Source organism: Marasmius oreades, chromosome 7, assembly GCF_018924745.1.
Source record: "Marasmius oreades isolate 03SP1 chromosome 7, whole genome shotgun sequence".
In the NCBI taxonomy this organism is placed as follows: Eukaryota; Fungi; Basidiomycota; class Agaricomycetes; order Agaricales; family Marasmiaceae; genus Marasmius; species Marasmius oreades.
The window spans coordinates 1,604,342-1,629,669 of NC_057329.1; the positions used below are offsets into that span (position 1 = coordinate 1,604,342).

Sequence of the window (25,328 nt, forward strand, 5' to 3'; positions counted from 1 at the left end):
TGTTTCTATCGAGCTAAAGGACGAGGTTCAGATTTGTCCGGAGGGGAAGTAGCAACGAGGGGCAGGGCAGGTCATCCAACGACTTATATATGACATCGAAGCGTCTGTGTCCTGTAGCAATCGTCAAAACAAAGCAAGGTGCTGATGATAACGTGGCTATACTCCGACAGATTTTTTTCTCGGAGATTGTCCAATAAAAATCCTCGGTCGGATATCACGAGTACCATTTCTCATACACGAGGCCACGCCCACAATCGTAACCGCTTGCACGTTTTGGAATTTGGATACAAGTCGTCGACTTGATTCATCATCGAGAGAACTCGAAGCCACGTCAAAAAGCGTCAAAGAAGTTAGCAACCGAGTGATCCACAACTTTAATTACAAAAGAATTGCAAAGATATGTCGATATTTCGGACCTTGTTAACTTTTTGTGGGAATGCGACACAAACGTGTTGGTCCGGTGTGCCACATGTGATATCGAATGGATAAATACATGTCCAGCTTCCTTACAGTTCTGCGGTCGCCTTGCGAATCGTTTCCTCCGCTTTCCCTTCTGCTTCCTCCTTCTTCTGCTCAGCGAAAGAACGAAGAATGTTCGCTTTGATCTTGATCTCGTCGAGTTTTGCGGGTGCCATGTTACGTTTCTGGAGTATACTTTCCAATCTACATCATACAGCCAAGACATGAACGGAAGGTCGAATGAGTGTCAAGAACCGAGTGTGAACGGGAGAAGTCGTCAAAAACAGGATTCTAGGCGCCAACAACAATCGAGAGACATACCGCTTGGATTCCTTTTCGAGATACTTCTCGCTAGAATTGACAACCTTTTCCATGACACGCAAATAATGCTTGGAAGCGACGCCAATTGTCCCGGAAAGTGCGAGAGCTTCCTTGTACAACGAGTCCCTCGCATCAGCAGTGGCAACGAAGAATTTGGAAGCAAGGGCGTCAAATTCTGAAACGCGGCCGGCCTGTTGACGCAATGTCAGACTTCATCATCAGTTACTTGGAACCACATCACCTCATCATTAAGTCCGCCTCCGACAGCACGGTGCGTACCACACTTTTCGTTCAGGAACTGGACAAAGTCGGCCTCAGTCCGTCCACCTTCGTACGCGATAGGCTCTTTGCTGCCCTTGGGGAAGAATTTGATCGTTGGGAATCCAGTAACTCCGTACCGCTGGGCAATCCCAGTGTTCTTCTTGTCGTCAGCGTCCAAGTTGGCCACGATGCACTGAACCCTATGTCAGCAAGGGGGGAAAGTATTTGCAAGTTAGACACCAGCGTACATCGCTTTCGGGCTTGAATGTTGTTCCAACTATACGGGAAGCTGCGGTAAGTATGCGAAGCTTCGGTACGACTGATCCACAGACCTTTCTCGTAAGTGGGCTTCATGGCCTTACAATGACCGCACCACGGAGCCTATACGATTGTGAATTGGTAAGTATTCCGCCGTTTGATACCGTGGTGAGTATCTCATACAGTGAAAGAAACCAAAACATTCTTGGACTCATCCTGTAATGGAAGATGAGGCAAGAAGCATCAGAGTACGTGATTACCACAAACCAAAGCCACATCGTCGAAAGAGTGAATATCGAGAATATGATAGTCAGGCGGGGATGGAGGTTTAATGTTGGACTTGACATTTGACTTCTTCGTTACGCTATTGAATCCCACAGTCAAGAGAAGTGATCCAACCATGAGCTCATCACTCACAAGCCTGCGAGAGCTTCAATATCACGACCATCCTCATATGGCTCGTCCTTGCCGTCAGCGTCAAACCATTTTAATGCTGATATCACACGTCTCAAGTCAGGGCGACAATAGCGTTCACAACGGAAATACTCACTTGGGTAGCCGGTAACACCGTACTTCTTTGCCAAATCCTTGCCATCCCCGTCGGCATCAACTTTAGCAATGTAAACCTTGTCTTTGGCATGTGTAAAAGCATCCGCTAGCTGTTCGTATATGGGAGCAAGATTCTAATAATAATTCACAGGTTAGGATAGGTTTTTGGAAGTATGCTGCGGTACGAACGTACTTTACAATGCCCACTAAGGATTCGTGACAATTTGGTAAAATGACTATCTGTAATCAATGAAAGCTTACCACCAGGGAGCAAAGCTACCGAAGCGCGTTAGAAAAAAAGGTCCAAACCCTCAATGACACAAGTGAACTTACAATTCAATGAGACCGGGTTTGCCTTGACCAACTACTTGGTCCCAGTTATCTGAAGTGAGATCTATAACATTGGAGGTGTATGCACCCGCTATGAGCGTAGCGACGATGAAAGAGAGAAGTCTCATGGTGGTGAAGGAAGAGATTGATGAAATGTAGTAAAGCCTGTGCACATCATCATGGAGGTCGTGACGTGGAGGTTCAAATCTTTATCTTATCTGATCATGGGAACTTGTGTGGGCTTTACCGTGACTCAGCCAATTTTTTTCCGCAATAGAAAGCAACCTACTTCTCTTGCTCCCCGGTTTGAGGATGGACGACTCTGAAGGGCATCACGATCACGATCGCGAGTACGGACAAGACGAAACTCTAGATGAAGAATTCATAGATCAAGAAGACGTTTTGGCGGAGGTGCCTCTCGATGGAGATCATCCTATGGACGAAGATGACGAAGAACAAGACACTCTTGGGGAATTGCAGGCGGGACCCTCGTCTCTAGAGGAAGACAATTCAGTTCAGGCTTTCACCAATCACAGAGCGTCGGTCTTCACCGTCGCCGTACATCCCACAGAACCATTGGCAGCATCTGGGGGTGAAGATGATCTTGGCTACGTCTGGGACATAACGGACGGAGAAGTTCTCATTAAGTTGACTGGACATACTGATAGTCTGTCATGTATTGCATGGAGTTATGACGGCGAAATGCTGTCGACCGGCGGTATGGATGGCAAAATACGACTGTGGAGGAGAGTCGGGAAGGAGGATTATCGAACCTGGGAATTTTTAACGGAACTACAAGGCCCCGATGAAGTGATGGTGCGTTTATGGTTCGGAAGCCCACACTGGTGAGCTAATTCGATTTTGCAGTTCTTGAGATGGCATCCAAAAGGAAGCGTGCTCATTGCCGGTTCTAATGACTCGACGCTATGGCTCTGGCAATGTGAAGAAGTCACCGTCTTGTGAACGACTCTCGTTTCTGACGATAAGAATCAGTACCTTCAGGAAAGACAATGCAAGTTTTCGCTGGACATACCGGCTCCGTCCAATGCGGCGACTTCACACCAGATGGTATGGCGACGATGAATTTGTACCTACCAAGGCGTTGACTGTGCTCCGCGATATAGGAAAACGGATCGTCTCTGCATGTGCAGACGGGACGCTCATTTTATGGGATCCACGCTCTCCGACACCTGTGTTCAAACTCACACCTGAAGATGCACGGTTCAACCTCGATGGAATCACCTCAATAGGTGTTAATCCGTCCTCGACTTTGGTTGTAGTGGGTGGTGCTGCGGGTAGTGCCAGAGTGATAAGTCTCTCAAAAGGGGACATTGTTGCGACCCTAGGTGGACATACTGAGGGGGAGAGCATCGAAACGGTGGCCTTTGTTGACATCACAGGAAACGGGTCGGAAATTGCAGCTACCGGTGCTACTGACGGGAAAGTATGTCTGTGGGATCTCAGCACCATGCGTTTGCGCACTACTCTAGAACATGAAGTGAGCCATCGCATGACTACTTCATTCCTACTTCCCTAATGAGTTACAGGACGCGGTGACAACCTTACTGTCTGTCCCAAACCCCAAGAGTCATTTACTAGTATCGGGTTCTGCCGATAAGACTCTTCGCACATGGGACGCCCGGACAGGAAAACTACTGAGGACACACAAAGGACACAATGCACCCATACTAGGCGCCTCTCTGGGATTGGGTGGCACTGTTGTGGTCAGTGCAGGTGATGATGGGGTTTGTTTAGTGTTTACTACAGAAGCCACTGAGGACGATCAGTAAAGAACACGAAATCCCAACAGAGATGAAATTGCCATGGTAAATTGATAATCTCACTCGTGATTGAACACACTTTCTTCAGTTTTGCATTCAACTACAAATTCGCTTGTGCAGATACTTGTTGATCGACGCCTTGAGCGCCCCGCATTTGACTTGTACTGCGTACAGGCGCCACCTTTTACCGGAAAATAGGTTATCTTTCCGGAATTGCAATATGGTAAGCTGCTCTCAAATTCTCCCGTTGATCCGTTTTGACATGGCGACAGTTTGCGGACCAATGTCTTGTGGCTCTATACTCGAAAAATCACTTCTTCCCGCCCATCACCAATCCGGGCAGTGCAAAGGAATGCTTGACATTTTCTGTTCAAAGAACATAAACGTCGATGACTGCACATTAAGAGTAGATCTACAATTTCCATACAGGCCTTTCACCACTAAATCATACCCAAGCGCTTATGTGGTTACAACCCGACATAATGGCAATGAGAGGCTCGGTTCCTGCTACCGTTGCACTGGGTTATTCGTCGTCGTTAAATGGCTGACCCCTCATCGAAAACCCCAAGAAGCTTTTCCTCCCCGACTTTCGTTTCTTGTCAGAGCTGCGCTCTTCCTTCTTTCCTTTCACATTTTCAGATTTGTTTTCTTTCCTTTGCCCTGTGGGTCAACGAAGATGAAAGTTTTCACTACCTTTGCTTTCGGAGCATTCTTCTTCGCCTCCTCTGCTTCTGCTTTTCCGATCGTGCGCCGAAAGGAAGTCGTTGAGGCTGGTAAAGTTGTGATGATGAACAATAACACCCAGAACGACGATAAAAAGGTGTTGGGCGGCAACAAGGCTGGTGCACTCTACTGTGGGTCATTCCATATCCATAACTCTCCCGGAAATACTTATACGATCTTTCACCAAGTCATCACCAACGAGAACGACGGGAACTTTGTCGTGTCTGCCGATATCGGCGATGACGGTAAATTGGTAAGGTCGATTTGTGCTAGACCCTGGAAATAATTATTCAGTTATTCGACTACCAGGGTCTTCGGCAAGCCATTTCCACCGGTGGTGCTGGTGTCCACGGAAACGATGGTAACAAAAACAATCCTGGCCCCTTATTCTCTGCGGGGAGCGTTCAAGTTAGCGCTGCATCAAAGATGCTTGCGACGGTCAATGTAGGTTATTTCTTTCTTTTTTTTCGAGGTGAATGAAGATTGAGGATCGAAATTACAGTCAGGATCGAATACCCTGTCACTTTTCAGCATCGACGAGCAGGACCCTGCTGTTCTCACTAGAGTTGGATCGACCGTCGGTAGCGGCGGAGAATTCCCCGTATCGGTCGCCTTCAACTCCAAGGGAGACAAACTCTGCGCGTTGAACGGAGGCGAAGTCAACGGAGTTAGGTATAGCTCTATCTCTCTTTCTCATCCCTGCCTGACCGACGGTTCTTAGTTGCTTCAAGGTAGACAAAGAAAACGGACTCACACCCTTGTCCGGCACGAACCGAGCTTTGGGCCTAAATCAAACTACCCCTGCCACTGGGGCGCCTGGAAGCGCTAGTCAACTTATCTTCTCCGAAGACGACAAACAATTGATTACGTCGATCAAGGGGATTCCTGGCGGGAATGCCACCAACGGGAGAGGTACCGTTGGAGCACTCGCGATCTTCGAAGTGGCCGACGACGGGTCGCTCTCCAAGGATTTCAAGGTCGTGGCCCCTCCAGAGAAAGGCCTCGCTCCCTTCGGTATGGCCATCGTTCCCAACAAGACTACGATCATTGCCGTCGCCGATCCCGCCGTTGGATTGGACGTTTTTGACTTGAGTCAAGTTGAACAAGGCGCCAATAAATCCGTTGCTACTGCCATCGACAAGCAACAGGCTGTTGGATGGATAGTTCGTAGCCCGACAACTGAAAACTTCTTGCTCAGTGATTTCGTGACTGGACTAGTCACGGAAGTGAAAGTCGGGGATGACCTGAAAGGATCTGTTGTGTCGGTGGGTATAACTTGTTCTACTGTGGTCGAAGGGAGACTTATACAATAGTTATTTTTTTTTCTTTAAAGGAAACGGATTTGGGCAGTGACAGCGGAACCATCGATAATGCCGTTGCCACGGTTAAGGGTAAAGAGTGAGTTTCCATTCTCGGAGCATTTCTCAACAGAACTTCAATGGTTGATGAACATTCTAGTTTCTTGTATGTTATGTCAAGTAAAGCCAAAGCAATCGATGTCCTTGCGCTCGATAAAACGGCCAAACCCTCCAAGATACAACGGCAAGACCTCGCTGAAGCAGCCAAGGCGGCGCAACTCACTATCAGTACGTGCTAGATTCTCTTTCATGATTCCGATAGAGGGTTTTGAACTGGGAATTGCCGCAGGTTCCGCCAACTTGTCAGGGTTAGCTGCTTTCGTGAAGGCGTAGTGGACGGTTGCTGTTGTCTTTGTATTTTATTCATTGGGTTCAGAATTGCAACAATGTAGGATCTGTTATAATATATCTATCGCATATGCCAGGGCAACAGAATTTGTAGTACATATCACAGATTGCTTCTCTCAAAAAGATGGGAGGCCTAGGCTTATGTTCCGCGAGAGCTCGGGGTCTGGAACGATGGGTAGAATGCCACGAAAACTGGAATTCATTAGGTCTGCCACCATTCTACGAGGTTGATAGATGAGAATAAATATATCCGACTCTGAAGTACTGAGCCTTACCTCGCGAATACAATGGCACCATCAATATTCAAGTCTACAGGGAGGGGGAAAGATGGATGTCAAGACTGAAGGGGATCGCCCAGCAACTAATTCAAACATACGGGTGTTATCGCTTGGTGATAAGTTGAGACGGTGAGAAGCCTCTGGACCGATGGCTTCACAGTATTTGATGCTTACTGCGTGGAGATCCAATAGATGAGTTCTTTGTTGCTGTTCCCGCCTTTTATGAGCGTCTTAACCACTACCTCTCTGTAAGGAAGTAATACCTGTGAAATGAGAATGGTCTCATCGGCCCATGGTCCAAGTATGTCGTCAATACTTCCATCGCTGTGAAAGTTCCTCCGCGTCAAGCTGGTAACAAGTATGGGCACCGCACCCAGACCCCTTACTTCTTGCACCATCACCGTCAGGTTGGCTCCCATTGACTCCGGAGGCGCAATTTTTTGATCATTGTGTCCGAACTGAAGGGTAACATAGGTTTTACGGCCTTTCGCCGTCTCGCGCTTAATCGCGTCAACTAGGGTGATAGAAGAAAGTTGAGTAGCACTTTGGATCAAGTTTCAAGAGCTCACTTGAAATGTTCCAAGAACCATCGGCGACGAAACTTCCTGTGGTCGCCCCGCTGCGAGCGGTATTGTTACCTGAAGTTGAGAAACATAAGAGACGAACTGTCAACGAGGTGCATGCATCACTTCAAACGCCTCACATGGTGTTCCCGTTTTCAGCACAGATGCAATTGCAGGAGTGCCACAGAATCCATCTCCCCAACCGCCGCTTGATGAAAGTGAGTCTGAGGATAAAAAATACGACGAGAAAGGTAGGCCGCTACAGACTCAACGGCGGTTGTGCTATCACCAATCAGAACAAAGGAGCTTGGGGCATCCGCCTGAATCGAGCTCATGGTGGAGCTGAAAATCGGCAGTAGAGTCAACAAGAGGTGCAGTAACATTGTGAAAGAAGATTGAGGGAAGTAAGTCCGAAGTCATGCCCAAGTCGACCTTTATTTAATAGCTCTACTGGAGCGGCCCGTCAAGAAGACTCGAATTGTATCATGGGGGAGTTTTTTTAGGATTGCCCCTAGCTCATGAAGACGAGCAGAAGGAGGAGAGGCCAATCACACGATCCATTCTCGACGGGGCGGTTCCGTTTCCGGTGCACGTGAGAAACTCGTCCGGAAAAACTGACCACTGGGTGAAAAGTCAAAGTTTGACTCTACCTTGCGTCCAATTAAAAATTAAATAAACAGATGACAGAAAAAAACCTCAATAAAATCTGAAGCGCTCAATAGTTCCCACACCCGCGTGATGCGATCATGAGCGTCAGCTACCCGTGTCGCTTATGCCTTCTGCTTCTGACGCTTCATCAGGCTCGTCTTTGTCGTCAACCTCTTCTCAGGCCTCGGAAACAACAGCGTTCGAGAGATGGAGGAAACAGGCAATGCTGATCACGGGATTGGGTGTCACAGAAGAAGAAAGGTTGGACGCGCTTCAGCAGCTGAATCTACAACGTTGTGAAAAGATGAAGAAAGATTTAATGGACTCTAGTATGTCTCCAATACAGGCATAGATCTGAGCGACCGACAACATCGTTTGCCTAGGTCCAATTGTCGTGTTCATGTTGAAGCATCTCAGATTGTCCGGCTGCCAGGTTCCAGAAAATAACATCTTCTGCGGAGCTTGTGAAGTGAAGCCTGTCGCTGGAGGCGGTGTCGTGGCTCATGCTGGAAGCTTCATACCCGAACCTGGTGCTGTAAAACTCTGTGCTGGACATTTCTTCAACAAAAAACATATGGAACACACTATCGCGCATGAACTCACGCATCTTTATGACCAATGCAAGTTCAAGGTCGATTGGAGTAACCTTCGGCACCATGCTTGCAGTGAGGTACACTTGAATTGTTCCTATTTGATCTGGATATGGTCTCTAATCCGAATACGTGCTCTGAACGCTGACAGATCCGGGCAAACAATTTGAGTGGCGATTGTCGGTATACCCGTGAACTGAGGCGTGGTATCGTCTCATTTACGAAGCAACATCAGGTTTTAAAGTCCGCGTTACTCAGTCGCCTCTCTTATTGACGCAACCTACTAGGCTTGTGTTCGACGTCGGGCGATTACATCTGTTTCTGCAAATCCCGCGTGTCCTAGCGAAGCAATGGCCGAAAAGGTCGTGAATGAAGTTTGGGAAAGCTGTTTTAATGACACGCGACCGTTTGATGAAGTAGGTTTTCAAATCATTGATATCCATAAGATTTCACAAGTAATCTTGATTGCAGATTTACTAGTTGCCTTTAGGCACCCAAGACATTTGTCGGCACAAGTCAGTCCACCCGTCAACGCCACTTTCACACTCGAAACTCATTTCCACTACTCTCTCAATAATACACGGGTTGTATCGTTTGAAGCCTTACCTCGTCCATGAGTCACAGTAACCCACCACACTACCACCTTCTACCTACAGTCAATTCAAACTCGGTAAAGAGATGCAGAAAATTGAGCAACTGGAAATAAATGAATCTCTTGTGAGACTGCTAAGTTCTAGGCCTTTTCCGCCTTATGGGGAACGGGTGAAGTCGCAGCCAAATTTAAACTCCGTTTTGCGCCTCTACCTCTATCGCTCACAGAGGGACTGGTTGCCAAGTTCGCTATCCGTTTTTTTCGGCTTTCCTGAATAGCCGGTTATTCGGCTCCGCACGACCCCAGGTGCGCGCCCATCAGTACTTACAGTGGGTGCGCAAATGTTGATTTTGCAACAAGAACAAGACCCGGTGTATCCAGCAGGCTTCACCTTCGAGGATAACGGCTTTTCCATGACCGAGTTCAAGTGTACGTATCCTGCTCCAGTTCAGAACTACGTACTGATTCGTGTCTACAGATCCTGCAGGTTGCCACCGATTTTCTCAGCCGCCGGGACGCTATATATCACACTGACAGCTGTCAAGGTAGATATATGTAATTGTTCTCATTTTTGCAACGATCATGCAGGATTGTGGCGCTTTCTGTACTTCATGCTTGGCTGTTCTGTTACATACATAAATAACCCTGCATCTGGCCAACTTCACCACTCCTTTTCCTTTTTTTCACCCCCTTTCTACCTTACAACGTCCAAGTCCTAATGATTGTCATTACAGGACTCACCGTCGGTCAAATCACGTTCATTCTCCGTGCTATCATCCAAATCCTTTCCTATGGTGGCCTCTTCTTGATAGGTTACATTGTGCTCGCTTCCGCGCCACAGATTGCATCCCTCAAAACTCACGACGTCCTCAATCGGGTTGTGGGGAGAAACACCGCGAACAAGTCTACTGCAAAGTGGATATTCAACTCTCTTCGAAGTCGCAATGGAGACCCAGTCACTTCCAAACGCTTGGTCATCTCGCTGATACTTCTTAGTGTCTATTCCATATTCGTCTCCATCAGTGACCTCGGTTTTCTGGGATTTTATGCCTGTAAAGTCTCTGCCGGAAGTTATTACGATCGTCCTCGGTCTGTTAATGACGACAATTCAGCGCTAGCGGCCGTGAACACCTCCTTAGTCGCAGGTGCTGACCCAAGTACTGTCAAGATGTATCGGTAAGTCAATCATTCATTGTTCATGCTAGAACCTTCTCTAATCGCTTATCTGCATACAGCTGCGATGCAGCTAAAGCCGACTATCGGGGGGACAATATTACCTTGCAGACCTGCACGTCGTGGCATAATTTCACTCTGACGGACACATCCGGCTTCGCTGGTATCAACAATACTGATTCCGACATGCTTCTACCCCGTCAACTCAGACATATGAATTATACCAAATCCGCCACTTTTGACCTTAATACCTATCGCGTCTTTCCCGGACCCAAACTCATCGACTCCCCCACAATCAACAATGGCATGGTCTCCGAGCCAAATAGCATCGGTGTCAGAACCGTTTTTGGTGTGCCTGAACTTGGTCCCGGTCGTTCAGCCACACTCCCTAAAAACATGGCTATGGAGATAGAAGTCGGTTGCATGACGCTGGGGGTTTACTCCAGCCATGATCCCAGTGCCTCTGGTGGTGGGATCGATTATCTCGATGAACGGACTGATAAGCGGAATTATTCAGGTCCCGAAGGACTTCGCGATGTCCTCACCCAGACGGCTGACGAGATCCACAACTATTATTCCCCTCTCTTCAAATCCGACCTCGTTAACGGGATCAGGACGGGCATCAATGGTAGCTCAACCACCTTCACAGATATTCCTATGATCAATAGTTTTTATCTCCCCGACATTGGTGCTGTCGATGGCCCGACGCGAGGAAACGAAATACTGGGCAACTGCACACAACGTTTGAAAGACCGACTTGGGCTTGGGAGTTCCGACTACATGATATCCGACACCGACAAACGTACCCCCATGTGCAGTCTTCTTTTGCTCAGTGGATCGGAACCAAACAATGGAGATTATCTACTCCTAGCTACCAAGATGGTTTGTGCCTCCACTACTCAGATCAATATGGTATCTGGTACTGTTAACAAGGACCAGAGCGGTCAGGTCACGCTCAATGTAACTCGCCTTCCGAGTGATTTACACCAGCTTCGAGCCGACTACGTCGACATCGTCCCCAGCGGAAATGATACCATTTATAACCTCATGCAACCCATCCTACGCTACACTCTCAGCGACAACCCAAACGGGAACACTTCCCATTATATTCATCAGGCCGCACAATACATGAGGACCCCCATGCGGGGACCTGGCAGTCCCGGAGACGCAATTTCCCAAATAGGAACGACGGTCATGGACCTGGGTGATCTTCTACTGGCCAACGAGTTTAGTTATGTGACCGTTCTGAATGGTCAAAACTTCTCGATGTCACCAGCAACGGTTACGAAGTGGGGTGGCACCTACGGGGCCTCGTTGGTGCTCAACTCCGTGACATACAATGGTTTTGTCGCGAAACAAGTTGAACCCGTCCTCGTCACTGACATTGACGGGAAGGATGCGACGTGCTATCGCAGTCCTTACGCTGTCAGTTTCCTTCCTCTCGTTCTTGCTGCCATTTTCATCGTTTGTTGGATCGTGTTCCTTTTCGTCGTTCGCGGGCTGTCGGGGACGAAGCAGGTGGAGGAATACTATGGTGGATTAAAACCCTACTGGGGAGTTGTTTGCCCCACCACTGCAGCTCAGAGTGCGCTGCTGTCCTGGGAGAGTTATCCTGGGCCGCATCTTGCACTTGTTCCTCCTGGTCAACCGATTTCAGTCAGAAATTCGAACGCAACGGCGGCGCGGCATTTATCTTCTTCTTCTTCTTCAGAACCTTCCAAATCTGCTTATGCGTAGTAGCAAATGTACTTTCAATGGTCCTTTTCTCACATTCTGTCCTTCATATGGCGATTCCATCATTATTAATATTACTCGGTTTCTTTAAAACTATTGACCTCCGTATGTAATGACATCAGAGGAATGGTATCCTGCATTTTCCTTCAATCCATCTGAGAGTACGGTTGAGCCGATAAGCTTCAGCGTTGTGATGAGTGAACTTGTAAAATCCACAGTCTGAGGCAGTTCAAACATACAGCGAGGAAACGGAATCAGCTGCGGAGGCGCTGATTAAGTGCAGAGAACTCTAGGACCTTTGTTCTCCTACAACCACCACGACCAATGCACTATGACTCTCACTCTCGTTCACGACCTCAGATATCAATACCCGCATCCCAGTTACCTCCTGGAGCGCGCCAACCCATCAATCCCAGCCCATCTTCCCGATTGTATTCACCCTGGGCTTTCGAAGTAACTCCACCACCTTATCGCGAGGACGTAGACGGCCACGTTCCATCAAGAAATCCCTGGGACGAACAAAATGCTAGACAACGGACTCAGTCCATGGTTAATCTGAGTCGTACTTCCAACATGGCCGCAGCACCTGGAATTGTTACACCCATGGCCTTTCCAGAACCTCAAATCTGCAGATCTGTTTCGCAAAGAGCAGTTCAACCTGCTCTAGAACGATTTGGTCATAGGCCGAGTCGGAGCGACGTGCAAGTTGAAAGATTGCATCAGACTCCCTCCATGATTTCGTTGGCTTCTTCTTACCGAAACGAGGAAAGTGACGACTATGCTGCCTCAAATGAGGTTCGTGAACACTTTTTGAACCACATTATGAGCCGATCATCTCACCTTTTAACTTCATGTACAGTCTTATGGTGACGAAGACAGTATGACTAGTGAACTATCGAATCTCTCGTATGTCATCGACTTTCTAAATACTGATGCGATATTAACACCAGCTATAGCATTGACGGTGTTCGAAAATTCCAGTCAGGAGAACTCGCTGAAGCGGATCAGGACTGGCATCGACTTGTTCCTCCGGAAGCCGTCGATGCGTTGGGGAAGTCTGAAGTTCAGCGTCAATCAGTTATTTTTGAAACACTGAAGTCGGAAAAGGAATATGTGGCGGATCTGGAGGCTGTCCATAATGTGAGCATCATTCAGCTATTCGGCCAGATTCTGTCTAATAGACTTTTAAAGGTATTCATTATCCCATTGAAAAAAGCATCTCCTCCCATAATTGCGCCCGCAAAATTGTCTGGGTTCATCAGTGAAGTGTTTGGAAACTTTGACCAAATTCTCTCCAACCATCAGCGCATGCTCGGTGCACTTTTTGCCCGGCAACGAGACCAGCATCCACTCATACAGAGTGTCGCTGACATCGTTCTCGATGGTGAGCCGGTTCATTCGATCATCACTTGCCCCTAGTTAAAGCCAGGATAGCTACATTGAAGAGCGACTTCCGGTCTGCTTATGAGGTTTACATCAAGCACTATCCTCTTTCCGAGTCTCACCATAGACGAGAGCTAAAAACTAACGCAAACTATCAGGCCTTTATCCAATCCGCTGCCAGTGATCCACGTATACGGAAACGCGATCTCATAACATTTCTATCTCGACCTGTTACCCGCCTTCCTCGTCTCAATCTTCTCCTAGAACAGACTCTCAAGCTCACCGACAATGAGCATCCCGATAAGGAAACCCTTCCGATCATACTCAATATCCTCAGTGATACCATTAAAAGTACTCAGCCAGGCATAGAGGCGGCGGAGAGTAAAGTCAAGTTTTGGTCTCTGTGTGAGAGCCTGGACTTCCAGAAGGGCGAGATCATCGTAGGTTACCGAGTTATTTCTCTCTTTTTCATCTTTTTCACCCGTTTGGTAGGATATGGATCTATACGACAATAACCGGACGCTTATCTATTCAGGTCCTGCATCAAGACGGAGTCGCTCTGGGCATGGTTGGCAGGAGCAATTCTGTGCATTGCTGGATAACTATTGTAATACCATCGAGACCACTGGATCTGATCGCGAGCAAAGCTAACTCCCTTTTAGTCCTAATCACTCGAGAGGAAACACGGCCTAATGGTGCAGTGAAACGAAGGCTCATGTCCCGAGTACGTTCAATATGAGTGTTATTGGTGCTAGTCGACTTCGACTTACGTGCGTCAAGCCCCTCTCTCTTTCCTATCTTAAACTTGGGCCCTTCGACTCGGCACCCGAAACGCGCAAAGAACATAGGAGTGGTGGCACACTGTCTGGCCTATTATATCAAAATGTGAACGTATACCCTTTCACCATCTATCATTCCGCAAACACGCTAGGACGGCGATATACCCTCTATGTTTCAAGTGAGGCTATAAGGAAGAAGTGGTATAATGCATTCGTCGATGCACTCGCGGTACATCATGCCAGACAGGAGGGTAACATGGTGAGTTCGATACCTTGCTGAGTTTGTTGCCGGTCACTCATTTGTGTCATCCAGTTTTTCGTCCCCCAGCCCTTAACACAGAGGTTTTTCCGTTCAGCGCCAGCTACCAGGGGAGATGCTGGAAACGTCACCGGGAGAATCATCACCGCGGTACCATTTGGTGAGTCAATACGTCTACAGAAAAGTTCCATCTATTTAATTTCGTACCAGTCGTGGGTGGTCGCGAATTCCTAGCTGTTGCTTGTCCGTCAGGTATCTATGTTTCTATTCGGGGTGACGAAAGTATGCACTTTTTACGGCTTTTTCCTTCGAGTTCATATCCTTATTCATTGAAACTTGGATTTATAGACTACCGGAAAGCCCTGGACCATCATAACGCAACGTCGCTAGCTGCGCTGCAAACGACGGGAGCAAAGACCTTCAACAGGCTAGTCGTATATGAAGACACGTCGCTGATATCCTACTCTCTCGAACTCCTAGCCCAGGTAGCGCTCGGACGTGCTGATCCAAAGTCTGTGTCTACCTCTCGAGAACGAGTCGCTCCAGCCGATTTCAATGTCCTGTTCTTCAAATACTTACATATTCGACAACGTGTTCTCGGTCCGTTTCTCAGTCCTTGTGAAAGCTTATGGACTTATTCTCATCCGTTTCTTGTAGTGATATATGCATCGAAGAAGTTTCTACAGTCTAGTTTGAACCTTCATGTCTTGGAGGCTGTTGATATTTCTGAAGTTGAACCGAGCCGGAAGAAACGGCACGAAATTTCTGGGCCTAAATCGTTCCGGCCTTTTGGTCAGGTAAGCTTTAATTTCTGAATTTCAATGCCTTTCTCATGTCTGCCTCGTATAAACCTGGGTACAGCCTGGTTATGTGCCTAAAGATGCCTACGACATAACGCCTTTGACGAGGACTATTGGTATCTGTTCGCGAGATGGAATTGTGGTAGTTGACCCCACAGAGTGCGTACTGTTCCATAACCAGTTGGGTTCTGTGGTTTACATTTTTCTCTTTACTCAGCCTGTCCAAGTCTCGGATAGCCATCGTGCCAGATTTCTCTGAGGTATCGGATAACCCGCCCATGGCCAAGCTTAAAGAGCGTCTGTCGGATGCTAAAGCACTTGGTCTTGTCAGAAGCAACAAGGATGAATTGTTGGCGATCTACGATAGTGAGTTCCAGATGAGGGTCTTTCTTATAATACAGATTTAATGGTTATACCCAGCCATCGGGTTTTACATCACCAAACATGGTGTACCTTGTCGACAATCTGGCTTCATCAAATGGGAGAATACAGCGTTCTCATGTGCACCCCATGGTGGTTACATCCTTCTGTTCTCGTATCAGTTCATCGAAATACGGCATGTGTTTAGTGGGAGACTTGTTCAAGTAATTGAAGGACAGGATATCCGACTAATGTATTCAAGTCCAAGGGTTGATATCAGTGATTTTATCCTTGTTGCGATGAGAGGAGACAGGAGCGATGAGAATGGTGTGATGGAAAAGGTTGTGGAACTGAAGGAAACGAGAGAAATTGGAGCTTACACTGCTACACCGGTGGATAATTCTAGGCCGGCTGGGATGTGGGATGAGTGGGATATGTAGAGATTGCTTTCGTATTTAAGGGATATGTATTCTTTTGCTCGTGTACCACAATGTGTATTTTGTTTCTTGCTCGCAAATATCATAATACCCCCGGAATACTACAAATAACGGTATGTTTGCCCCTTGTCTCCCCCGCTAACCACCGACCCCCACATCTCATAAACCCTCGCTGAAAAATGGCAAGGCTCAGGAAAGGGTCTCAAGATACTCAAAACATCACGAATTTTTCAAAACAAATGCAGATAATCGCTTCGGGAACCCTTTTCCTAACTCATACTCTGTCTGTGCCATGTCACCCAGCACCTTCAACAGTCATTCGGGCCCATGCCGTCGAGAAGAGTCGTGGTGGCTCAGCAAGCATGGTCCTTTCTCTTCTCGCCCAATTCCCGTGTGTGGATACCGCACTAGTGGCCTCTCTGGGCGGCAATGACGAGGGACAAGCGTTGATCCGTCAACTCGAGAAGGAGGGCGTCATCACGCGATTTTGCAAAGTATGGCGGAACCTGGGTGTACCAAGCGCATGGGTATTACACGCCAGTGAGTTATGAGAATATTTGTCGCGTTGTCGTTCTCTAAACTTACTTTGAAAGGCGAGAACGACACGCGAACTGTCATCAATCACAACCCCCTTCCGGACATCACTCACGACGAGTTTATTTCCCTTCTGGGCCCGTTGCTTGCTCCTGAAAATTATCCTTCGGTACCTCCCCCATCACCTTCGCCAACCGTGCCAAATACCCCATTATCTACATCTATATCTACCCCTCGACCGAGTTTTAATGTAGCCCCTTTTACCCCTGGATATATTCGCAGTAGCCCTGCACCCTTTGACTGGCTACACTTCGAAGGACGGTCTGTAAAGACTACTCTCAGCAATATCACTGGCCTTAATGGACTAGCTCGCGAGCGACGATGGAGAAGCCACTGTGTCTTTAGCGTGGATGTCGGTCGTAAAGGAAGACAGGGCGTTGAAGCGGTGTGATTTCTCTGTTTCACTTCAATCGAACTGACCAAGCTGATATACCTCCCATAGCTCATTCCGCACGCAGATGTAATCTTCGTGAACAAGCATTACGCCCAAGCCAATTCACCCCACTATGCGACTACCCCTCGTGCATTCCTTCTTTCCTTGACATCGATAGCACCACCACACGCTCTGTTAGTTGCCCATTGGGGATCAGAGGGTGCTGCGGTCCTCTCGTTACCTACTCAGGAATATTTCCAGAGCTCGGGCTGGGTTGCCGAACGCAGAACAGCATCAGAAGGTCATTTGAAGGAGAAGAAAAACAAAAACAAAAACAAAACTGGTTCAGGACACATGGACGAGATTACTTCGGTGAGGTCGGGAAGTGATTTTTGGGCTAACGGACGGAGTCGGACACCATCCTTGGCGACTTATTCAGCTAGGGAATGTGCCTATGGGAATGAAAATTCTCTCTCTGCGCCGGCAAAATCAAGAGCGCGGTCGAGGTCGAGGTCTCCGGGACCTATGAGTCACACTGACCGTAGTGGATATCGGGATTCGGGAGCATCGTTCGAAGATGAAACGGACTCGCAAACGACAGAAGTTCCTGAACAGGATGTTGATGATGGTGTTGTGGATGAAGTGGGAGCTCAGGATGCGTTTGTTGCGGGGATGATTTATGCGCTTAGTAGACGAATGCTTCCTGGAGCTCCTTATGCCCCAACGTCGACCGCGGTTGTCGAGAAGACGTCGAGTCACAACGATAAGGGGAAATGGAGGTTGGATGAGTGTTTACGGTGTGTTATTATGAGATGTTCTAGTTATTTGCCTACTGATCTAGGTAAAAGATTCGCCACTGAACTTGCTGGAAGAAAGGCACGAAGGAGACACTGGGAGGGTTTAGCGGATGAAATGGTGAGAGCTGGGTGGCTAGAATGATGCTTGCCACCGTGTGTAAGACCTTCCGTATATAGATGCTTCCGCTGTAAATAACCTGCCCTAAAGTTCGACGAGGTATAAAAAGGCTGACTTGAGGTCGATATTTCTCTGGTCGATAGTATGGATATCCATCATGATGACCCCCGTGAGTTTTACTCACGGTTTGAGAGATTGATGCATTGTCGTGTGTGTTTCCTTTTCATTCTTTCCTCTCAAGTGCCTTTGTCTCATCTTTCTTCAGGGCGTTACGACTGCGGATTTGTAGCAATCGATCTGCGCCATTGGCGCAGTTGCGAGGTATGCCCCGCCTCTTTCCAGATTTCGTCACAGTTCACTTACCTGTTATCGCAGGACTGACGAACGGTTGCCGAAGAGGGATGCTTGACAAAGTGACACTGCGGCTGCGCAAATGTTAGAGGGACGCCTCTTAATAGCGCATGGCAGTGATGTTGTCTGAACCCCTACATGACGACCTCTTGGATATTCTCGTGTTGACAAATTAAATAACCCAGGCCATTTCGAAAGTCGTCTTCTACGCTGTATTACATCCAGGTTACGAGAGGAAATACAAGTTTTTAAGGCGGCGAATATGTTTTTCAGTCTTGGAGTGTGTTGTTGGGGACAATGAGAACGATGTCGTTTGCCTATGTAAGTGGCGGCGGCAGCATGTACTCGTACAGATGTGCTTTGAATACGATAAACTCGAGAACGGTGGTCTTGGTCGCTCGACGCCATCTTCTGGTACCAGTGCTCTTACTGGGTTGTTGGGGACGGTGAGAACAATGCAGAACCCGCTTAGGTGTCGCTCGGCACCAGCAAGCCATCTTGAACTTCTACTTACGTAGTACCAGTGCGAAGTGAGAGTGTGAAGCTCCGTCCCAGATGCAGTACTCTAAATCCCTCCTTCGAGGTCTCACCACTCTGGAACGATACACCTGCTCTATCTACCATGCCCAACGTATTCTATCTTCCCGTTACTTTCGAACGACCTCAGCCTGTTCAACGTCAAGAAAGGACGTTGATGCGGATCCCGACTCATTGAGGGCTAAACCCAAGGCAAAAACAAACCTGAGGCGTACAGCCTCTGCATCTTTACCTATACGATCGAACCCGACACCTACGCGAGGCGAAATCCAAACTGTTTTCACGCTTACAACATCTCAACGGTACCTTCTATCGCGCCTTAGAGGACTTCCAAACCCTCCAGAACATTCTCGCATTCTCCATGAATCATGGTGGGTGCCAGCGTGGGGACCAGACGGAAAGAAGAAGAAGGGTGAAGTTTTTGTTTTCGGGAATGGAAGCTTTGTGTGCTGGGGTCTAGAAGAAGAAGACGCCAAAAAATTTGGGAGCCAAGTTTTAGGACGCGTTCCCGAGTTCCAAGTCGCGCCATTGAAGGTTCCAGAGACCGAAGAACTGGAGTTTGTGACAGATCCTTCTCAGTTGAGTGGCGCCGTTGTCCTCCATGTTCATTACCCATTGGCTGACGAACGGTTTTCAGAGAAACTCGTTTACAGGGAGATTTGATCATCCTCGGAAAGACATCTTCTCCTAGCTCTGAGGATATACTTCCTACCCAACTACCACCCACGGCTCTACCTCAGGAAACACTACTGGCTCGATACGCGTTTTCACAGGCACTCTCTCGATCCACGGCACTATCAGCTTTGGAAGTGTCGTTGAACGACTACCTTTCTTCCATGGCATCGCTTCCGCATTCACTGGAGGAAACGAGCAAGCCAGGCATGGGTCGTAAACAGCTCATCATGAAACTCGGCCAGTTGATGAAATTCAGGCAAGGTCTGAACCTGAACAAGGAGAATTTCAGCGATGTCCCGGATTTCTATTGGGAGGAGCCGGAATTGGAACGTAAGCATGTTCTCATTTCGCGTCTTGGAAATATTAGCTGATTGGCTTCTAGGTCATTTCAAGGCAATGAGTGATGCGCTGGAGGTCAATCATCGGACTGACTCTGTCAATGACAAGATAACATATGCTGCTGAGGTATGTTCAATGAAGTTTAGGAGATTGAGTGGGTCAGTGAAACCTTTTTTTTTTTGAAATTAGGTCCAATCGGTATTACGACAACTCCTCACGGAGGTCAGTAATGTCTCGACGACCTGCTAGCATTGACTAATTTTTCCCAACAGTCTTCGACCCATCGAATGGAGCTGGTTATTATCGCGCTTATCGCGGTCGAAGTTGTAATTGTGAGTTCGGCTGTGTTCGACTTTTATCCTTCAAGTGACCTTTCCTGGCGTAGGCTCTCATCAGGGATGGCCCAGAGTTGTGGGATATGGTTCAAGGTAAACCATCAGAGGTGTAAAGACCAAGCGTCGCATAGTCGGTGTATATAAGCCCACGATTAGCTTCTGTTCACAAAAAGCTCCTCTCAGACACTGTCGATTCCCAACTCAACTATACTGTATTCCAATATAATTTGATAAGCAGGATACACGCGTAGGGGGTCGGTCGCCTTGAGAACTGGAACGTTGTCCTGCAGCACCTCGCGTCTCGGCGTGCCTCTAAATAAGCCACCAATCGTTTTGATAAATGTTCTTCAAGTTGTACACTTTTTATTCATCGTCATATCCTGTAACTGGCCGTCTCGGGAGTTTGGGTACTGTGACGGGACCCAAAGAGAATTTCAGCATAATCCTTGTACATCCAGGGAAAAGAGGGTAGTCACGCACGAGGATAAGTGGTAGGTGGCATCTCTGCGGGAAGGTATCCAAAGCTTTCACGTATCGGAGGTACAACCGCCACGAGAACTGGGCCTATAGCGCCAACAACGCAAGAGTAGAATATTGCAGGCTTTTCATGTGCCATTCGGAACTGTGGAAGAAATTCCATTCTAGTTTTGGGGGGGTGCATGTAAACAGATTTGGATATTACTTACCATGAAGTTATAAGACCTTCGGAAAGGTGAAAAGAGGGAAGCCATAGCTAGCAAGTAATAAGGAGAGCAGTCGAAGGGTACGTTCGGCCTCACGCACCGACGTTTGCCGAGGTCGGTGCACAACAGTCGTAAATAACGCCGCCTCCGCGCTTGAGCCTAAGCTTGACTCTTTCTCATTCACTATCACCACCATATTCGACCGCTCTATTTATTCTCGCTTTAATCAGTCATGTCTATTGAAGAGAGTATTAGTTTGGAAGAAACCAACAAAATCCGTATCTCGTTGGGCTTGAAACCGCTGACCGAAGATGCACCCTCTACCGACGATAAAGAGAAACAAGCAGAACAGAACTATGCGAAACGACGGGAGCAGGAAGCCAAAGACAAAGAAGCGAAGTACGTACTTTGGTTTCGAACTATCTTTCTCATTACTTATCATTCCCAATCCCCTTGTAGGAAAGTCGCTGACCGGGTAGCCAAGTGAGTCCTTTCATTCATATCATTTCTCCCACTTTCACAGCATTTTCGGCTGTATAGTGAAAGACCTCAACCTTTTCTTCTCTCAATGCGATGAAAGTACTGTTTACTCATTCGGAAACCCTTTTTGGCAGGGTGAGAAATCGACGGGAACTCAATGCTTCGCTGAAAGGCACAACTCTTGGTGATGCCGACGGTGACGCAGACGACACGCTGAAATGGATCAAACGGTCCAAGAAGAAGGACAAGGAGCTTGCGAGGAAACGGTTAGAAGAGTTGGATAATTTTGACAAGGCTATACAAGAGGAGTATACGGAACGTGAGTTGGAAACCTCATTGGACGAAATACGTCAACCTGAGTTTCCTTCAAAACCTTAGGTGACCTGGAAGGCCTGAAGGTCAGCCATGACTTTGAGGGTATGGAAGAAGGAGAAGCCCGTATACTTACATTAAAAGATAGTCGGATCCTTGATAATGAAGGTGAGGTGTCCCATATTTTTATGCTGCGTTGTTCTGAACCATATACGTAGAGGATGAATTGCAGAATGTGGAAATGGCGGAAGAGGAACGACGAAAGAAGAACCAGGAACTGAAGGTCAAGAAGCGTGACTATACAGGATATGACGATGACGAGTTCGTCGAGGGTAATCAAGGGATGAAACGTTCAGTTCTGTCAAAGTATGATGATGATATTGAAGGGCCGATGGAAACTGTGGGCCGTTAAGCCTTTTTCTAGCACTCTGATTTCTTACATGCTTTTAAACAGGGTTTCCGGTTAGGCAGTTCCATTGTCTCGAAAAGGGAAGCTATAGAGCAAGAGAAACATGCATCTGCTGCATCTGTGAACAAGTCCCTGTTGTCGATAGACTACATAAGTGGGTACCCAATCGGTCCGTCATCAGTACTTGTTCACCTGACTGGCTTTGCAGAGAATCAGGAAACCACAGATTATCTCAAGGAAGGTGACCCCGGTTTCAAGAAATTCAAAAAGGTGGAATTACCTTTGCGCCTTAGTGAAAGGTTTCTAATTGTTGTCTTACAGTCTAAAAAGCAACGTCCATCCAGACGTGCTCCTGCTGAGGCTGACCTGGCCGACGAAAACGACATGGAAGTTGAGCAGCAGCCAATTGTCCGAGACCTTGACGCGAACTTTGTCGATGACGATGAACTTCAAGCCGCTTTGGCACGATCACGACGAGCCAGGCTGAACAAACCTAAAAAGTTGTCACCAGAAGAGTTAGCCAAGAAAAGTGAGCTCCTTTCCTTCACTCATTCACAGTTTCGCTCAGGCGTGTTATAGTCGCCCAACGTCGGGCAGAGGAAACAAATACACCGATCAAAGTTGAAGACGACGTCAAAATGGAGGATTCTGAAGATGAAGAACCGGGTGGACTCACGTTCGACGATACCTCTGAATTCATTCGAAACGTTGGAAACAACCCCATCGTTGTCAAACGGGAAGGCAAGCGAGAGTCTGTACCGCCACCAGCTCCCCGTTCCCCTTCGCGGGATATCTCCATGGCTCCTGGTGATCAAGTTTTGGACGAAATAGAAGCAGGAGAAGTGGTGGTAAAAGAGGAGGACGAGGAGGACGAGATGGCCATACTGGATCAAATAGAGGAGGCAATTAAATCCACCGAGGCCGAAGAAGCCGCTAATGACGGCGTTGGAACGTCCAATGAGCAAACTTTCAAATCGGGCATGGCTTCCACCCTGAATATTCTACGTCAGCAAGGAATTCTGGCTACCCCGACTGCAGACTTGAAGGACCGAGAGAAGACGCAGCTCCAGCGGGACCTATGGCTGAGTCAACAGCGAAGAAAGGTTACTGAGCGAGAATTGGAAAGGCTCCAGGCTCGGGGAGGGAACAAGGACCAAGCAACCAGGGAATATGAGAATCGTTCTAGAGAACAGCAGGAGGCACGGGATAATTTGGAGTCTTTCAAACAGTACAAGCCAGACGTCAATATCGTTTATTATGATGAGTTTGGACGAGAGCTTACTCCCAAGGAGGCATGGAAAGCTTTGTCGCACAAGTTCCATGGGAAGGGTTCTGGAAAGATGAAGACTGAGAAGAGGTTGAAGAAGATTGAGGAAGAAAAGAAGAAGTTGGCAATGGCCAGTGGGGATACACCTTTGAGCATGAATGCTGCATTCCAGCAACGCCAACAGAAGACTGGCCAGGCCCATTTCGTTCTTTCTGTCGGTAATCGAGGGTAAGCCCATTTGTTTATTACCTAAAGTCCGCAACTTATACTATTTTCTCTTCCTCAGTGCCGTCCCTCAAGTTGCAGATTTTATCGAGACTCAGCCGTTGTCCAAGGGGAAAACGGAAAAGATGAAGAAGAAGAAGGAGTCAAAGAATGCCAAGGCCGCACTGGAATCTGGTATCATGAACTTTCCGAACTCGCAAATGTCGCTGTCGAATGGAGGCAGCCCTGGACCTTCAGGATTTGCGTCTGTCGTTAGCAGCGGATCTCCGGCACCCAGAGCAGGATTTTCCAGGATCTCGTCGGCAGCTGAACCTTCTTCGCAAGGTGGTTCGCCTGGGCCCGGGGAGCGATCCAAGGTCGCCTTCGGTTTTGGGATGAAACGCAAGGCAGGCGAGGAAGCCGCAGGCTCACCCCCAGCCAAACGCAGATGAAAACAGCTCCAATTTACGGGACGTTGACGACGATGACAATGAAAACTTTAGCAACTTCTTTAATGGTATACTTCATTGTGTTTTTTTACAAAGGCAATCCAAAAAGAAGTGAGTTTGGCTTTAAAACGTTCCGATACTTCTGATACCCAACTCCTTTGTCAACAAACAACGATCTTTGTCCAGTCCCTGACCGCTTTCGAATGCTTTGATCAATGAAGCTTGGCCCTCGTCCATCCTATCAAAAGCCATTGGATCTCAGCAAGGGGTGGAGGTGACGCAGAAATGAATAACGAACCATTTCACCCGGTAGGCCTCCTTTTCTAACAATACCTTGACTGTAGTCCAGGAAAATCTCACCACTTTGGGGAAGCCAAAGGTAGGTTCGAGGCAGTTTTTGAGCCAAGCTTGTGTTTTAGGGTCTGGGGAGGAGTGGGCCTTTGAAATAAAATAGACTGTAGCGAAAGTTGAGACGATGGACTGACCCGACGGGTATCCAGATCCAAGTTCTGCTTCATTGGGAGGAGTATAACCCGGTTCTTCAAATGTCCACTCCTCCAGACAGGCGTCTCGAGTGACTTTTGCAGCTACACTTGCAGCACCTACGATCTTGAACTTGAAATCTGCTTTTGACTCTACGGTGAAGTTGATATTTGGAAATTGAGAAGAGAGGTAGGCCTGGTATGTTGTTGTGTTTCCTAGTGCGTCGACGTAGACCTTGTCGAAAATGAGCTACGTTGTGTATCGTAAAGCAATCCGTACTTCTGATAGGGCTATGCCTTTCTTGAGTATCTCCTGGATCAGCATAACTGTGGCTTCTTGAGACTGCCGATTGAGGTTTATTGGTGGTCGACGGAGCATGCCACTTGAGATGGCTTGTGGGCTGGGTGATCATTGAATTGTCGACAACGGACGGACCCCAGAAGTGGGGGTGGAACGCGCACCATATCACTCGAACTGACCATCCTAGATTCTCCTCATCGGAACGTAGCGTCTTTAGCAGTGTTGAACGTGTTGCTGCTGTGAGTGTCTTTGAATCTAGTTTTCGCAAAATTCTTGCGGTTTCAGAATTCACTTGGAATTTAAACACGTCACACATGGCGTACCAGCAAATCCAAGTCCTTCCAACTCTTCCATGTATGATTCAGGACAATATGCAACTCCATAAATGAGAGGCCCGAGTACTGGACCTCGTCCTGCTTCGTCCACGCCTAGGATGTAAGGACCGGTAGCGGTGGGTGTTGGAGAATGGTAGGTGTATGATTGGGTTATGGGGGTAGACGGACCCGGTGATGATGGTACTAGACCTGATGATTCCTGATCGTGAGGTTTTGAAGCTGGAGAGTCTGGTTGGGTTTTGGTCATGGTGTTGTGGCGAGATGAAGGAGATTGTTGTTGGCTGGGCGCGCGCCCACGGTTTG

General features: G+C 47.8%; 12 protein-coding genes across 12 annotated transcripts; 8 read left to right on the top strand and 4 right to left on the bottom strand.

Moving 5' to 3' along the window:
* Positions 1–338: 338 nt before the first annotated feature.
* On the bottom strand, positions 339–2,372 carry E1B28_011252 (uncharacterized protein). The gene is made up of 12 exons (XM_043156270.1): positions 2,182–2,372; positions 2,110–2,124; positions 2,042–2,054; positions 1,850–1,982; positions 1,717–1,792; positions 1,567–1,663; positions 1,483–1,515; positions 1,374–1,422; positions 1,290–1,318; positions 1,022–1,234; positions 781–971; positions 339–663 (listed from the first exon to the last, which is right to left on the bottom strand). The coding sequence occupies exons 1-12, from the start codon at positions 2,304–2,306 to the stop codon at positions 507–509; spliced, it is 1,131 nt and encodes a 376-aa protein (XP_043006055.1). The 5' UTR covers positions 2,307–2,372; the 3' UTR covers positions 339–506.
* A 118-nt stretch (positions 2,373–2,490) lies between these two features.
* E1B28_011253 (uncharacterized protein) lies at positions 2,491–3,968 on the top strand (the record flags this gene model as incomplete). Its single annotated transcript, XM_043156271.1, has 5 exons — positions 2,491–2,994; positions 3,046–3,118; positions 3,172–3,246; positions 3,303–3,676; positions 3,726–3,968. The coding sequence occupies 5 exons, from the start codon at positions 2,491–2,493 to the stop codon at positions 3,966–3,968; spliced, it is 1,269 nt and encodes a 422-aa protein (XP_043006056.1).
* A 667-nt stretch (positions 3,969–4,635) lies between these two features.
* E1B28_011254 (uncharacterized protein) lies at positions 4,636–6,373 on the top strand (the record flags this gene model as incomplete). Its single annotated transcript, XM_043156272.1, has 8 exons — positions 4,636–4,813; positions 4,871–4,935; positions 4,992–5,126; positions 5,185–5,354; positions 5,404–5,947; positions 6,016–6,080; positions 6,141–6,268; positions 6,330–6,373. The coding sequence occupies 8 exons, from the start codon at positions 4,636–4,638 to the stop codon at positions 6,371–6,373; spliced, it is 1,329 nt and encodes a 442-aa protein (XP_043006057.1).
* A 12-nt stretch (positions 6,374–6,385) lies between these two features.
* On the bottom strand, positions 6,386–7,888 carry E1B28_011255 (uncharacterized protein). Its single transcript, XM_043156273.1, has 7 exons — positions 7,497–7,888; positions 7,370–7,437; positions 7,236–7,304; positions 6,930–7,180; positions 6,765–6,873; positions 6,664–6,697; positions 6,386–6,607 (listed from the first exon to the last, which is right to left on the bottom strand). The coding sequence occupies exons 1-7, from the start codon at positions 7,610–7,612 to the stop codon at positions 6,505–6,507; spliced, it is 750 nt and encodes a 249-aa protein (XP_043006058.1). The 5' UTR covers positions 7,613–7,888; the 3' UTR covers positions 6,386–6,504.
* Positions 7,889–8,001: 113 nt separating this feature from the next.
* On the top strand, positions 8,002–8,947 carry E1B28_011256 (uncharacterized protein; the record flags this gene model as incomplete). The annotated part of the gene is made up of 5 exons (XM_043156274.1): positions 8,002–8,206; positions 8,261–8,547; positions 8,619–8,702; positions 8,755–8,883; positions 8,939–8,947. 5 exons carry the CDS (start codon positions 8,002–8,004, stop codon positions 8,945–8,947), a joined length of 714 nt encoding a protein of 237 aa, XP_043006059.1.
* An 830-nt stretch (positions 8,948–9,777) lies between these two features.
* E1B28_011257 (uncharacterized protein) lies at positions 9,778–11,969 on the top strand (the record flags this gene model as incomplete). The annotated part of the gene is made up of 2 exons (XM_043156275.1): positions 9,778–10,235; positions 10,295–11,969. 2 exons carry the CDS (start codon positions 9,778–9,780, stop codon positions 11,967–11,969), a joined length of 2,133 nt encoding a protein of 710 aa, XP_043006060.1.
* Positions 11,970–12,290: 321 nt separating this feature from the next.
* Positions 12,291–15,987, top strand: E1B28_011258 (uncharacterized protein; the record flags this gene model as incomplete). Its single annotated transcript, XM_043156276.1, has 15 exons — positions 12,291–12,761; positions 12,826–12,872; positions 12,923–13,106; positions 13,158–13,350; positions 13,401–13,789; positions 13,842–13,956; positions 14,012–14,073; positions 14,130–14,387; positions 14,442–14,547; positions 14,598–14,669; positions 14,736–14,987; positions 15,045–15,184; positions 15,249–15,346; positions 15,405–15,553; positions 15,608–15,987. 15 exons carry the CDS (start codon positions 12,291–12,293, stop codon positions 15,985–15,987), a joined length of 2,916 nt encoding a protein of 971 aa, XP_043006061.1.
* Positions 15,988–16,223: 236 nt separating this feature from the next.
* E1B28_011259 (uncharacterized protein) lies at positions 16,224–17,890 on the top strand (the record flags this gene model as incomplete). The annotated part of the gene is made up of 4 exons (XM_043156277.1): positions 16,224–16,524; positions 16,578–16,963; positions 17,021–17,748; positions 17,800–17,890. 4 exons carry the CDS (start codon positions 16,224–16,226, stop codon positions 17,888–17,890), a joined length of 1,506 nt encoding a protein of 501 aa, XP_043006062.1.
* An 826-nt stretch (positions 17,891–18,716) lies between these two features.
* Positions 18,717–20,325, top strand: E1B28_011260 (uncharacterized protein). Its single transcript, XM_043156278.1, has 6 exons — positions 18,717–19,332; positions 19,392–19,759; positions 19,812–19,894; positions 19,958–19,990; positions 20,041–20,100; positions 20,154–20,325. Exons 1-6 carry the CDS (start codon positions 18,773–18,775, stop codon positions 20,214–20,216), a joined length of 1,167 nt encoding a protein of 388 aa, XP_043006063.1. The 5' UTR covers positions 18,717–18,772; the 3' UTR covers positions 20,217–20,325.
* On the bottom strand, positions 20,326–20,865 carry E1B28_011261 (uncharacterized protein). Its single transcript, XM_043156279.1, has 3 exons — positions 20,790–20,865; positions 20,584–20,725; positions 20,326–20,513 (listed from the first exon to the last, which is right to left on the bottom strand). Exons 1-3 carry the CDS (start codon positions 20,832–20,834, stop codon positions 20,467–20,469), a joined length of 234 nt encoding a protein of 77 aa, XP_043006064.1. The 5' UTR covers positions 20,835–20,865; the 3' UTR covers positions 20,326–20,466.
* An 89-nt stretch (positions 20,866–20,954) lies between these two features.
* Positions 20,955–24,118, top strand: E1B28_011262 (uncharacterized protein). Its single transcript, XM_043156280.1, has 11 exons — positions 20,955–21,185; positions 21,246–21,269; positions 21,401–21,585; positions 21,645–21,746; positions 21,797–21,978; positions 22,033–22,141; positions 22,196–22,257; positions 22,309–22,516; positions 22,567–23,482; positions 23,541–24,018; positions 24,094–24,118. The coding sequence occupies exons 1-10, from the start codon at positions 21,019–21,021 to the stop codon at positions 23,908–23,910; spliced, it is 2,325 nt and encodes a 774-aa protein (XP_043006065.1). The 5' UTR covers positions 20,955–21,018; the 3' UTR covers positions 23,911–24,018; positions 24,094–24,118.
* On the bottom strand, positions 24,031–25,292 carry E1B28_011263 (uncharacterized protein; the record flags this gene model as incomplete). Its single annotated transcript, XM_043156281.1, has 5 exons — positions 25,014–25,292; positions 24,852–24,945; positions 24,670–24,790; positions 24,206–24,624; positions 24,031–24,145 (listed from the first exon to the last, which is right to left on the bottom strand). The coding sequence occupies exons 1-5, from the start codon at positions 25,270–25,272 to the stop codon at positions 24,031–24,033; spliced, it is 1,008 nt and encodes a 335-aa protein (XP_043006066.1). The 5' UTR covers positions 25,273–25,292.
* Positions 25,293–25,328: the final 36 nt, after the last annotated feature.